This window comes from Neovison vison, chromosome 4 (genome assembly GCF_020171115.1).
Source record: "Neovison vison isolate M4711 chromosome 4, ASM_NN_V1, whole genome shotgun sequence".
Taxonomy (NCBI): domain Eukaryota; kingdom Metazoa; phylum Chordata; class Mammalia; order Carnivora; family Mustelidae; genus Neogale; species Neogale vison.
The window spans coordinates 171,634,613-171,648,026 of NC_058094.1; the positions used below are offsets into that span (position 1 = coordinate 171,634,613).

Consider the following 13,414-nt stretch of genomic DNA (forward strand, 5'->3'; position numbering starts at 1 on the left):
TATGACTCTAACTTATACAGTGACGTATGTCAATTACTTCTCAGTAAAACTGGAACAACAAAAAAAGGCTGTGGCCTGAGGGGCAATCTTCTAATTTAACACATATCTAGAGGACCTGATAGAATATTCCCCACAAGTTCGGAAAGCTAGCGCTCCCCCTCTGCCTCATTCCAAGTTGTTTATACTGACTAGAAAGGATCTGGTACACCGGTCCATAGCAAATAGAATTCATTCTTAACTACCTATCCCCCACCCCAGGGCACAAAGCAGAGATGGCAGACAGAAATTCCCAAGTTGTGTGAGAAAGAGGCATATTTGCAGATCATATAGCAATAAGAACGTAAGAAGGTACTCAATATCACTAAACATCAGAGAAATGCAAATCAAAATACAACGAGATACCACTGCACACTTATTAAAACGGCTATGATCAAAAAGACAAAACATAAGTGCTGGAGAAGATGTTAAAAAAGGGAAACTTTGTACACTGTTGGTAAAAATGTAAATTGGTACAACTACTATGACATGAAGGTTCCTCAAAATATTAAACATAGAACCACCATATGATCTGGCAATCCCACTTCTGGGACTATATCTAAAGGAAATCAAAACCCTAACTCAAAAAGATATGTGCACCCCCATGTTTGTTGAAGTATTATTTATAATAACCAAGACATGGAAACAACCTAAGTATCCACAGAGAAATGAAGATAAAGAAAATGCAATACATACACACACACGCGTGCGCGCACACACACACACACTGGAATATTATTCAGCCATGAGAAAGGACATCCTGCCGTTTGGGACAACATGTGTGGATGTTGAGGCATTATGCTAAGTGAAATATGTCAGACATGAAAGACAAAAGCAGTACAATCTCACTTATATGTGGAATCTTAAAAAGCCTGAACTTGCAGATACAGAAGACAGACTGGCGATTGCCTGAGGTTGAAAGTAGGGTGTGTGGGTTGTTGAAATGAGTGAAGGAGATCAAAAGGTAAAAGCTTCCAGTTAGAAGTCAGTCCTGGGAACATAATGTACAGCATGGTGACTACAATTATAATACTGTATTGTGTTACTTCAAAGTTGTTAAGAGAGTAGATCTTGCGATGCCTGGGTGGCTCTGTCGTTAAGCATCTGCCTTTGGCTCAGGTCATGATTCCAGGGTCCTGGGATCAAGGCCCACATCGGACTCCCTGCTTGGTGGGAAGCCTGCTTCTCCCTCTCCTACTCCTCCTGCTTGTGTTCCCTCTCTTGCTGTGTCTCTCTCCATCAAATAAATAAAATCTCTAAAAAGAGAGAGAGGGACAGAGAGAAGATCTTAAATAATTTTTAAAAAGTAACTATGTGTGGAAACAGATGCTAACTTAACGTATTATGGTGATCATTTCACAATGCATCTTAAATCATTATGTTATACACCTAAAATTAAAACAAACTTATATTTAACTAGAGCTCAATAAAATGTCTTATCTATATAATATTCAGAGAGTGTATTTAATTGCTTTATCATCATCTGCCACATTATTTGTCTCTGAATACACTAGGCTCTTGACTGAAAGCACCAAAATATTCATTTCTGTATTAACCAAAGCCAAACATAATAAAGAATAAAAGGTTCTAAGTACTGTTGGCTAAGTAATGACTGAGTATTGACTGAATAGTGACTGAGTAAAATTACGTCCCTTCTAGTTTGTGTACTCGCGTCTGTATGTGTGCATAGCACTTCTGCTATAATGGGGAAGGTGACAAGGAAGGAAACTTTCGGCAAAGAACAACTTTTATAAGTGAGTTAAGGAGGAAGTACATAATTAAATGTGCATGATTCTCAGTGATAACTTTTGATATAAATTTATCATATTGATGTTAGTGATAGAATAATAGTTGTTATTTTTTGATGAGAATTATTGTCCTCATTTTATAGGAAAATAAATGGAAGTTTAAAGAGATTATGAGGAGTAAGGTTTCCAAAGTCAGTGGTAGGATCCATTTCATTTGTGAGATACTGGCCACATTAGTAGTTTTCACCAAGTATGTTAGTGTTCCCCTGACACTGGGCAGACAAAAATAAGGCATTTCTCTACTCACTTGGAATTGGATGTATTCGTGTGTTTTGCTTAGGCAAAATAAATCTAAGCATATCATTGTCAGGGAGAAGCCGTAAGAACCAACTCCCAGTTCTCAAGCTCTCTGTCTCTATCATAGCATCTGCCAGTTTCTGAAGTTGATGACTGTTCCATCAAACTGGGTCTTGATCGAGGACAAAGCGAAATTAACCGTTTGCGGACTCATATTTGAAAATAAAATATGAGCAAGAAATCAGCACCTATTTCATTAAGCCACTGAGATTTTGTGAATTTTTCTGTCGTAACATAATTTGGCCCACCTAAGCCAAGACTTCACAGAAGTCCTGACTTCAGTATTAAAGTTCATTTGAGTGTAAACCTTAAAACTGTATCTGGATTACTGTTTTTTTTCTTTTTTTTGTTATGTTGTTTTGTTTTGTTTTCCTGGCAAGTTTGCAAAATTGGAAAAATAGATGTTTTTGTCTTTAGGACACGAAAAGAATGGAACTTGGACATTCATAGGTATTGATTTCTTTAACCACTGCAAATTTCATGTATTAAAAGATTTAAGACATATATGTACCCAGAGAAGCTACCAAGGAAAAAATTGGTCTGAAACGGTACAACAAATAGGAAACAGAGCCAGAAATGAGGCAAAAGAGATTATGCAGCCAACATACATTCCAGAAATAAAATCTGGGCCAAAGCCAAGAACTGCTGAGTTAATCAATGTGAATCAGAGAAACAGGGTCGGAAATGAGAGACATGTATTATCTAAAATAGAGTTGCAGATTCCAATTTCAGACCACGTATCAGGGCAAAGTCAAGACATTTTACATTAGTTGTAAAAGCGAACAGGCCTAATTTTTTTTCATTAGGAAAAGCTCTCTTCTGGGGCGCCTGGGTGATTCAGTGGGTTAAAGCCTCTGCCTTCGGCTCAGGTAGTGATCCCAGGGTCCTGGGATCGAGCCCCACATCGGGCTCTCTGCTCAGCAGGGAGCCTGCTTCCCCTCTTTGCTCTGCTCTGCCTCTCTGCCTACTTGTGGTCTCTGTCTGTCAAATAAATAAATAAACAAAATCTTTTAAAAAAAAAAAAGGAAAAGCTCTCTTCTGACATTCATCTACCTCATTTATCACCATCGTGATCATCATCATAGCAATAACATATTGAGTCCTGAGCATTTACCTGCATTTTCACATTTAACCATCACCACAATCCTAGGACGTGGGTGAGGAAACTGAGGGGTATATCACAGCACTAGAACTCACCTCATTTTATGACATCAAATTAAGTGCTCTCAGTCAATCTGTTAAATGGCCCTGTGCCATTTATTCTTTGGTCTTACGCAGAAAGTAATTATCATTAAGTGGTTTGGCCGCCCAAAATAGAGCCTATCTAACATAGAGGGCATAGGCCAAAATCAAAAGCAAACTGCATCGTGACAAATTAGAAAGAGGGCTAATATGTGATCTAAATTTGCTTAAGTATAAATTGAATACCCACAGGGGCAAGAGGTGAAGTCTCTTCCCCACCGTTCTCTTTGTCTCTCTTGTATGGATGACTCACAAACATATCTCAAAAGCACATGAGATCATCACGCTAGAGAGTAGAGTTTCTCAAGAGAGTAAGGCTACTTAGAATGGAAAAGGACTTCACCATATTTCTATTACAATTGCTTCACGATTTTCTGCTCATCTCTCCTTCTCCTCCCATGCTTTTCATAAGGGAAGAGTGAGGGAGGTTCCAGGCTCTGGCAGACTGAATGCAGGAGGAATACTGAAATCTGCCTCTATTTTAGGTGGAGCTTCACTGAGGTTCCCACATGATCCCTTCCAATCTACCACGATAAGAGACCAGGAAGACAATTTGAGGCCAAAGCCATAGTTAGCAGCTTTGCCTCTCTGCTTTGCCTTGTATCTAAAAACCTTTGAGAGATGACTGTGGCTGGTGGAGCTAGGAGGACCCTAAATCCCAGATTCCAGCTTTTCGTATTTTGGAAACATGATTAATAACCAATTTATTAACATACTGATCTTCATAAAAAACATAAATGAATTATTACTGTTTTGATTTTCATCATTTATTGTGCCATTGCTATGGGCTCGGTAATCTGCCTGGAAGAGATCACTTGTCCCCCTCTGACGTGTATTGTATTCAATGAGTTAATACTTAAACATTGTTTAAGATGAGGCCATTAAAAAACAATTATTTATTATGATGACATTTACTGTCTCATTAAATCCTGCAACAATACTTTGACGTGGATTCTACTTTTCCAGGTGACAAAACTGAGGTACAAGCAGTTTATGTAACATTCTAAAGGCCGACACCACTAAAAGTACCAAACAGGGCTGGGGCTCAACACAATCAAGTATTAGTCTGCCTGCAAAGTCTGTGCTCTTTCCACTAAGTGCACGTGCTTCTCTCCATAGAAGAAATAGTACATGATGTCCAAATGTTAGGCATATTGGTCCTTATTGAAAAGAACAAGTTCATCATAATTTTGCAACTCTCCACAATGCCAGCTGCTATAAACAGTAAAAAATTTATGAAAATTTGGAAGTGTTCCCACCATAATAACACAGTAGCTTTCAAAAATAATTTGCATGCTATATAACACACTTTATATATAGCAAATAAAGAGCTAATCCTAAGTGACAATATGTGGGCAGATAATGAATCACTTGAAAATATCGTGTAGATTTTACACAGAAAATATTGTCATCCATGAAAAGACTTGGAGTATCTTAACCCTTTGCGACACCATGAGACCACAGCAGGAAGCCCTGGCAAAGTAATAATGTGATAAGCTCAATTCTCTCCACGGCAGGAGTGAGAGCTCTCTATCTTGTAACAACAGTTTGGATGACTTTATATAAAGAGTGGGAAAGAAAATTATACTCCTCTCCCACACATCAATGGAAATGTTTCCCATGGAGTGACTCAGCCTAAAATCCTAAACAGGAGCATGGTCTCAGCATGCTGTAGGCAGCCACAGCAGGCTTTGCATTAACTGCCTTCAGCATTTGTGGGGACAACACAGAAATGAGGCTGCCAACAGCATCAGAATTGTCTACCTTGTGGGAAGAATCCAGTCTTACAGCACAGTGGTGGGGGGGGGGGGAGGACACTGACTGTGCTCCAAAATGTGGCACTTTTCTATTGATCATCAACAATCCATTCAAACAGCCCATAGAATAGGAAGGGTGTCATTCACACCCTTCCGATTAAAACAATAAATGTAAACAGCTGCATCACTTACAACTTGCCCGACGGTGCTATCATGATTTGACATATATCATTAACTCGTTAGATTTAATACTCACAACCCTTGACACATTAATGGTTTTCCACATTTTGTAAGTGTGAAAAATGGGACACAGAGATGTTAAGTGACTTTTCCCACATGAGAGATCTAAAATATGGAGGTCCAGGATTTGAATACAAGCTGTCTGACGTCCTAGCTGCCTAACTAGGGATGTTGTGCCCATCTTGCTCTGCTTTCCTCCAAGTGATCACAAGGAAAGCTTTGAAGTTGAGAGTATTTCCAGTTCCAGGGTGTAAGGGACTTGACCGTGTCCCCACCGAAGGCATATGTTGCTATACCAGCCTCCAACAGGAGAGGTCTTTGGGAGGTAATCAGAATGAGCTGAAGCCGTGAGAGTGAGGCCCCAGCTGGATTAGTGTCCTTTTGTTTTTTGTTTTTTTTTTTTAAAGATTTTATTTATTTATTTGACAGAGAGAGATCACAGGTAGGCAGAGAGGCAGGCAGAGAGAGAGGAAAGAAAGCAGACTCCCTGCTGAGCAGAGAGCCCGATAGGGGGCTCGATCCCAGGACCCTGAGATCATGACCTGAGCCGAAAGGCAGAGGCTTAACCCACTGAGCCACCCAGGTGCCCCTGGATTAGTGTACTTAACAATAGTCCCTGGGAATGCACTGCCCCACTGACTGTCTCCACCCTATAAGGATACAAGGAGAAGTGGCAGTTTGCAAGTTTGCAACTGAGAAAAGATCCCTTATAGAACCTGAACATGCTGAAACCCTGATCCTTGACTTCAGCCTACAGAACTGTGAGAAATATCTGTTATTCTTAGAAGTCATCCCCTCTGTGGTACTTTGTTAGAGCAGCCCAAATAGAATAAGACATACGGTATATTGGGGCAGTACTGGAGAGAACCCCCAATCAGATAATTCAAGGAATTGATCTTTACGGTGTTATCTAGGTCCCACATTGAGTGATTTGGTTTTGCTGGGGTAGGGGTTCCATGAATTCCTTCATCTCAACCAACAGTTTTACAGCCCCGCTCCATCTCCCAAAAGTATATGAAACACTTATTTGGTATATAGCACATACAATCTTAGTGTGCTGCAAATTTAACTTTAAAACAGTAACTTGTTTTTTAATTTAATGCATGTAAACAGTTTCTTATTGAAAGCTACAAAACAAAGTCTAGAAAGTGAATCCAATATACCATCTTCTACTAGACAATGAATGAATGTCACTTTGTCAATACTGCTCTGCAACATGAAAAATCTGATGCTTAAATGTTGATGACAGATTGATCACATGCACTAAATTGCAATGGAAAATAGACTATTTTCCTAATCTTCAGAATAAGGTTTGTTTCCAGCTACATTTTGACAATGGCAATTTATTATACAAGGATACATTCTAATCATGATATTCTTTGCTTCCTAATTACACAGGAAACGTCTTGGGGGATTAAGTCTAGCACTTCTCATAATGTCTTGCTTATTTGAAAAAGAATGGCAAGTCTAAAGATCATGGAATCTGCACTGATTTTTTTAACTCACAGTTATTCAGTTAATTTGTGTCCTCATAAAGTCAATTTAAAACTGTTCTTATACTTAATGTGTCACTTCTTACTACCAATTTATTGAATACTCATTAATCTTTGTCTCAATCTGTTACAACTTTCACATTTATGATAATTTTTATTACCACTTGTTTTAGGTATTTCCACAAATTGATTACTAAGTCAAGCATTTTTATGATATAATTAAATGAATGCCATATTCCATTGGCAATAAAATGAAGTAGCAGTATATAACATATTTAATACTTCAGTATAAATTCTGTTTATCAATTCAAATAGAATCTTAATATCTGAGCAAAGTTCATTAGAAATGATAATTTAGCTATTACAGCAATAATTTACCATTTTTATTTTAATGCTTCCAGAAACAGTAACATACATTTTAATTATCCAGCTAAATTTAACATAAGCTAAACCAAACTCCATGTTTTCTTTACTTGGGAGGTTATGTCACCAAACTGTCCCATTCGTCAAGTCAAATCTTTGGAACTAAATCTTTTATTTCTTTCTCTCTCTATTTTATTATTTCCCAAGCTCTCTTTTAGTTTTAATGCTATAATATCTGAATCTACACTTTTCTGGTCATCTTTCATCATCCACATTATTTAGTCTATTCCAGTAGCCCACTGGCATGGTGCTAGTCTCTTTCCATTACCTTATTCCATCCTTGTATTTGCCAAGTTAAACTCCTTGCTCATGTTGTTCTGTACTTAAAACCCTACAATTACTCCTCACTGCTTTACTCAAGTTTAGCATTGTATATATTTTTTTAAAGATTTTATTTATTTATTTGACAGAGAGAGAGATCTCAAGTAGGCAGAGAGGCAGGCAGAGAGGAGGAAGCAGGCTCCCTGCTGAGCAGAGATTCCCGATGCGGGGCTTGATCCCAGGACCCTGAGATCATGACCCAAGCTGAAGGCAGAGACTTTAACCCACTGAGCCACCCAGGAGCCCCAGCATTGTATATTTTAATTCCATCTCATTTTTACAACCTAACTGTACTTATACCTTTAATTTGCGGTATAGCTAAATATGACTCCTCTCCGTCAAATATATGTTGAATTTTCCTTTTTATCTATATTAGTTTCTTCTCCATTTTCCTTAAACCTATTTAAATTTTAAGATTCTGGCTCAGTTGGTTAAGCAGCTGCCTTCAGCTCAGGTCATGATCCCAGCGTCCTGGGATCGAGTCCCACATCGGGCTCCTTGCTTGGCAGGGAGCCTGCTTCTCCTTCTGCCTCTGCCTGTCTCTCTGTCTGCCTGTGCTCACTCTCGCTCCTCTCTCTCTTACAAATAAATAAATAAAATCTTAAAAAAAAAAAAAAAATTTAAGATTCATTTCAAATCCTACTTCTTCCATGAAGATTTCTCTTTCCCAACTCCAACTGCATATTAATGCCCTGCAGAACCCCAAACCTTGCGGCACTTAAAATATTCTGCCTAAGGGCGCCTGGATGGTTCAGTGGGTTAAGCCTTTGCCTTTGGCTCAGGTCATGATCTCAGGGTCCTGGGACTGAGCCCCGCATCTGGCTTTCTGCTCTGCGGGAGCCTGCTTGCCCCCTCTCTGCCTGCCTCTCTGCCTACTTGTGATCTCTCTGTGTCAAATAAATAAATAAATATCTTTTTAAAAAATTTAAAAAAATATTCTGCCTAGATACAGAGTCATTTATCCATTAGTTTCTTCTAGCCTTCATTAACACATGTTTGTAACTGTGGTTCCTTCAGTGCCAAGGAGAATATTCTCCCTAAAGAAAATGCTCAGAAATATTTACTTAATTATTGGATATAAAACAATAGCAGAGAGCAAAAAGGGACTGGAAAACATAGGTAAATCATTTTTTTAGTCAATTTCAAAATTATCACGTATAAAAATGCAGACAAGAATTCAGCCATTGTGGACTAAACGGGACAAGAGGATGAAGTGTGCTCTCAGCCTCTCAAAACAGTTTTTGAATATGAGAAGCATACTTTGATAACAGAAATTTCTGCTCCCCACCAGTGATAGCTGTTATAATTTTTATTATTGACTAAGAACATGCACATGTTCTTACGGCTTTGCATCTTTATTGTGAATACCCAGCAACACCCTCACAACCTCACCCAGCACACGTCAGCCCACAAATGAGGAAGCCTCTAGAAAACCGGTGAAATTGGCCTTTTCGGATAATGCATAAGTGTTTATTAATGTTCCTGACTTATCTGTGCCCCATAAATGTGTTATTATTCACTATTATCAACAAATCTTTTGCTTATTATTTCAAGTTCTTCTTCTCTCTGCCTCTCCTTCATAGCCTTACTCCATCCACTCCCTTTCCCCAGGTACCACACCTCCCCAACCCAGCTGCTTCAGTGTTTCCTCTTACATTCTTGCATGCTACAGTTGTTCTCCTCTTTCTAAGGCTTCCTGAATTCCCTTCTTCCAGGCACCATGTGATTCCCCTAGTCTCTTCCATCGTATTACATTCCTTACGTGTTACTTTTTTCTCTGCTCGTCATCCTCCCAACTTTGTGGTACCACTGATTTTTTAGGAACTTCCTCTTTTCTCTTGAACACCTTGACCCAGGTGTTATTCATATTTATAGTTGAAACTGATTTCATGAAACAGATACATTCCTGAAAATCCATGTTAAAAATAAAATTCTTTGGGGTGCCTGGGTGGCTCAGTGGGTTAAGCCGCTGCCTTCGGCTCAGGTCATGATCTCAGGGTCCTGGGATCGAGTCCCGCATCGGGCTCTCTGCTCTGCAGGGAGCCTGCTTCCTCCTCTCCCTCTCTCTGCCTGCCTGTCTGCCTGCTTGTGATCTCTGTCTGTCAAATAAATAAATAAAATCTTAAAAAAAAAAAAAAAATAAAATTCTTTGTAGATGAAATTTTACTGTTTATGTGTAAAGAAACTTAGTATTTAAAAATAGCCTACCATAAACTGAATTGCCATGGTCTATCTTTTGTATAAATATACACATCTGAAAAAGTTGGCATAAGGTCCTGATACTTTCTCTCTGACAAGCTCTAATTCCAACTCCACAATGTATCCATGACCCCCAACTCCCAGCCCTTTTTCTGTTATGCTAGCAAACAGAAAACATACAAAACAAGAATAACAATAACAAACCCTCACTTCTCCCCTTACTTCTGTTTGTCCTTCTCAATTGCAGTATCACCAATTTCCTTTCACCAAACTGTCTTATCTTTTGCTTTACTTCTGTTAAACAAGGAATGTTTCCAGTTTTAGTTTTGCACCTAATATCCTAATTCCTTTTTTTTTTAGATTTTATATTTGATTTACGTTCTTTTCCTTAAAAAAAAAAAATTCAACTTTTCCTTTTTCTCATGCCAAAAGGTAGTCTCAAGTAGACCGAACTACAAAAACAAAACATGCATCTACATCTCTCCCAATGCTGAACAGGTTTTGTAATCTGTTCTTATAAATCTTGCTTAACACAAATGCCAAATCAAGTCATATGATCAATATAAATACTTACACTCAGCATATTTTTGAAGTTGGGAAAATTCTGAGGGGCTAAGGTGTGCCCACTTCTCCTGGTTTGTCATGGTGATAGTGAGAAGTCTCTTACATTACAGGTGAGGAATTCTTTACTCAGGTGTTTGGCAAGATTCTAGGCTTCAAAGTTTCCACATGGCATGTTTCATTATAAAATATCTCAAGCTTTCAAAATATGCAATCTGTCAACATGTAGCCACTGTGGGTGTGAGTTGGCAGTCTCAATAATATATTAAAGATCTGCAGAAAAAGAAACACAAAAATAAAAGGTCAGCATTATTGCACAAAGAAAAAGTTGACAAGTTATACAATGTTAAGAACTTTTAATTTCCAACAATATTTGTTCTTCCAATCCATGAGCATGGAACGTTTTTCCATTTCTTTTTGTCTTCCTCAATTTCTTTCATGAATGTTCTATAATTTTCTGAGTACAGATCCTTTGCCTCTTTGGTTAGGTTTATTCTTAGGTATCTTATGGGTTTTGCTGCAATTGTAAATGGGATTGATGCCTTAATTTTTCTTTCTTCTCTCACATTATTAGTGTATGGAAATGCAACTGATTTCTATGCATTGATTTTATACCCTGCCACTTTGCTGAATTACTATATGAGTTCTAGCAAGTTTGGTGTGGAGTATTTTGGGTTTTCCACATAAAGGATCATGTCATTTGCGAAGAGTGAGAGTTTAATTTCTTCTCTGCCACTTCAGATTCCTTTAATTTGTTTTTGTTGTCTGATTGCTGAGGTTAGGACTTTAGTACTATGTTGAACAACGGTGGTTGATAGTGGACATCCCTGTTGTGTTCCTGACCTTAGGGGAAAAGCTCTCATATTTTCCCTATTGAGAATGATGGAGGCTTTTCATATATGACTTTTATGATATTGAGGTATGTTCCCTCTATCCCTATAATGTGAAGAGTTTTCACCAAGAAAGGATGCTGTACTTTGTGAAATGCTTTTTCCACATCTATTGAGTAGATCATATGGGTCTTGTCTTTTGTTTTATTAATGTATTATCATATTGATTGATTTGCAGATGTTGAACCACACTTGCAGCCCAGGAATAAATCCCAGTTGGTTGTGGTGAATAACCCTTTTAATGTCCTGTTGGATCCTATTGGTTAGTCTCTTGGTGAGAATTTTTGCATCCATGTTCATATTGGTCTGTAATTCTCCTTTTTAGTGGAGTCTCTGTCTGATTTGGGGATCAAGGCAATGCTGGATTCCTGGAAAGAGCTTGGAAGTTCTCCTTCCATTTCAGAACAAATATTGTTAAAATGTCTGTGTTACGTAGAAGAATCTATACATTCAATCCAATCCCTATCATAATACTATCAACGGTTTCTCCGCAACTGGAACAAATAATCCTAAAATTTGTGTGGAACAGATGAGACCCTTAAAACGTACGGTACTGGCACAAAAACTCACATAGATCGGTGGAACAGAATACAGAGTCCAGAAATGGACCCTCAACTCTATGGCCAACTAATCTTCAACAAAGCAGGAAAGGATATCCAATGAAAAAAGTCTCTTCAACAAATGGTATTGGGAAAATTGGACAGCCACAGGCAGAAGAATGAAACTGGACCATTTCCTTAAACCACACACAAAAACAGACCCCAAATGGATGAAACACCTAAATGCAAGACAAGAATTCATCAAAATCCTAGAAGAGAGCCCAGGCAGCAACCTCTTTGACCTCAACTGCAGCAATTTCTTGCTAGACACGTCTGCAAAGGCAAGGGAAGCAAGGGCAAAAATGAACTATTGGGACATCCATCAAGATAAAAAGCTTCTAAATAAATACATAAATAAATAAAAAAGATAAAAAGCTTTTGCACCCAAAGGAAACATTTGACAAAACCAAGACAAAACCAATACAACTGACAAAATGGGAGAAAATATTTGCAAATGTCTTGTCAGATAAAGGGTTAATATTCAAAATCTGTAAAGACCTTATCAAACTCAACAACCAAAAAACAAATAATCCAATCAAAAAATGAGCAAGGGTGCCTGGGTGGCTCAGTTCTTAAGCATCTGCCTTTGGCTCAGGTCATGATCCTAGGATCCTGGGATCGAGCCTCACATTGGGCTCCCTGCTTGGCAGGAGGCCTGTTTCTCCCTCTTTCACTACCCCTCTTTGTGTTCCCTCTCTTTCTGTGTCCATCTCTGTCAAATAAATAAAATCTTTTTAAAAAAAAAATGAGCAGAAGACATGAAAGACATTTCTCCAAAGAAGACATACTAACAGCCAACAGACATATAAAAAAATGCTCAACATCTCTTAGCATCAGGTAAATACAGATCAAAACCACAGTGTGATACCACCTCACACCAGTCAGAATGGCTAAAATGAATAAGTTAGGAAAGGACAGATGTTGGCAGGGGTGTGGAGAAAGGGGAACCCTCTTACATTGTTGGTGGGAACGCAAGTTGGTGTAGCCACTCTGGATAATGGTATGGAGGTTCCTCAAAACATTGAAAATAGAGCTACCATATGACCCAGCAATTGCACTAGTCCGTATTGACCCCAAAGATACAAATGTAGTGATCTGAAGGGGCACCTGCACCCCGATATTTATAGCAGCAATGTCTACAACTGCCAAACTATGGAAAGTGCCCAAATGTCCATCAACAGATGAATGGATAAAGAAGATGTGGTATAGATACATGGAATATACTCAGCCATCAAAGAAGTGAAATCTTGCCATTTGCAATGATGTGGATGGAACTAGAGGAGGATATTAAGTGAAAGCTAAGTGAAATAAGTCAACCAGAGAAAGACAAATATCATATGATCTCACACATATGTGAAATTTTAGAAACAAAACATAGGATCATAGGGGAAGGGAGTGCAAAATAAAAGAAGACAAAATCAGAGAGGACAACAAACTGTAAGAGACTCCTAATCATAGGAAACAAACCGAGGGATGCTGGAGGGGAGAAGAGCTGGGGTTGGAGAGGTGGGCTAACTGGGTGATGGACATTAAGGAGGGCACGTGATG

General features: G+C 38.5%; 1 protein-coding gene across 4 annotated transcripts in view; it reads right to left on the bottom strand.

The window, feature by feature from the left end:
* DGKB (diacylglycerol kinase beta) overlaps window positions 1-13,414 on the bottom strand; it is a 693,878-nt gene that overhangs the window by 617,062 nt on the left and 63,402 nt on the right. For all 4 annotated transcript variants that reach the window (XM_044246133.1, XM_044246130.1, XM_044246131.1 and 1 more), the window contains exon 2: window positions 10,391-10,650. In XM_044246133.1, coding sequence (XP_044102068.1) covers window positions 10,391-10,460 — 70 coding nt within the window. In that variant the 5' untranslated portion in view covers window positions 10,461-10,650. The remainder of the gene's footprint in view (window positions 1-10,390; window positions 10,651-13,414) is intronic.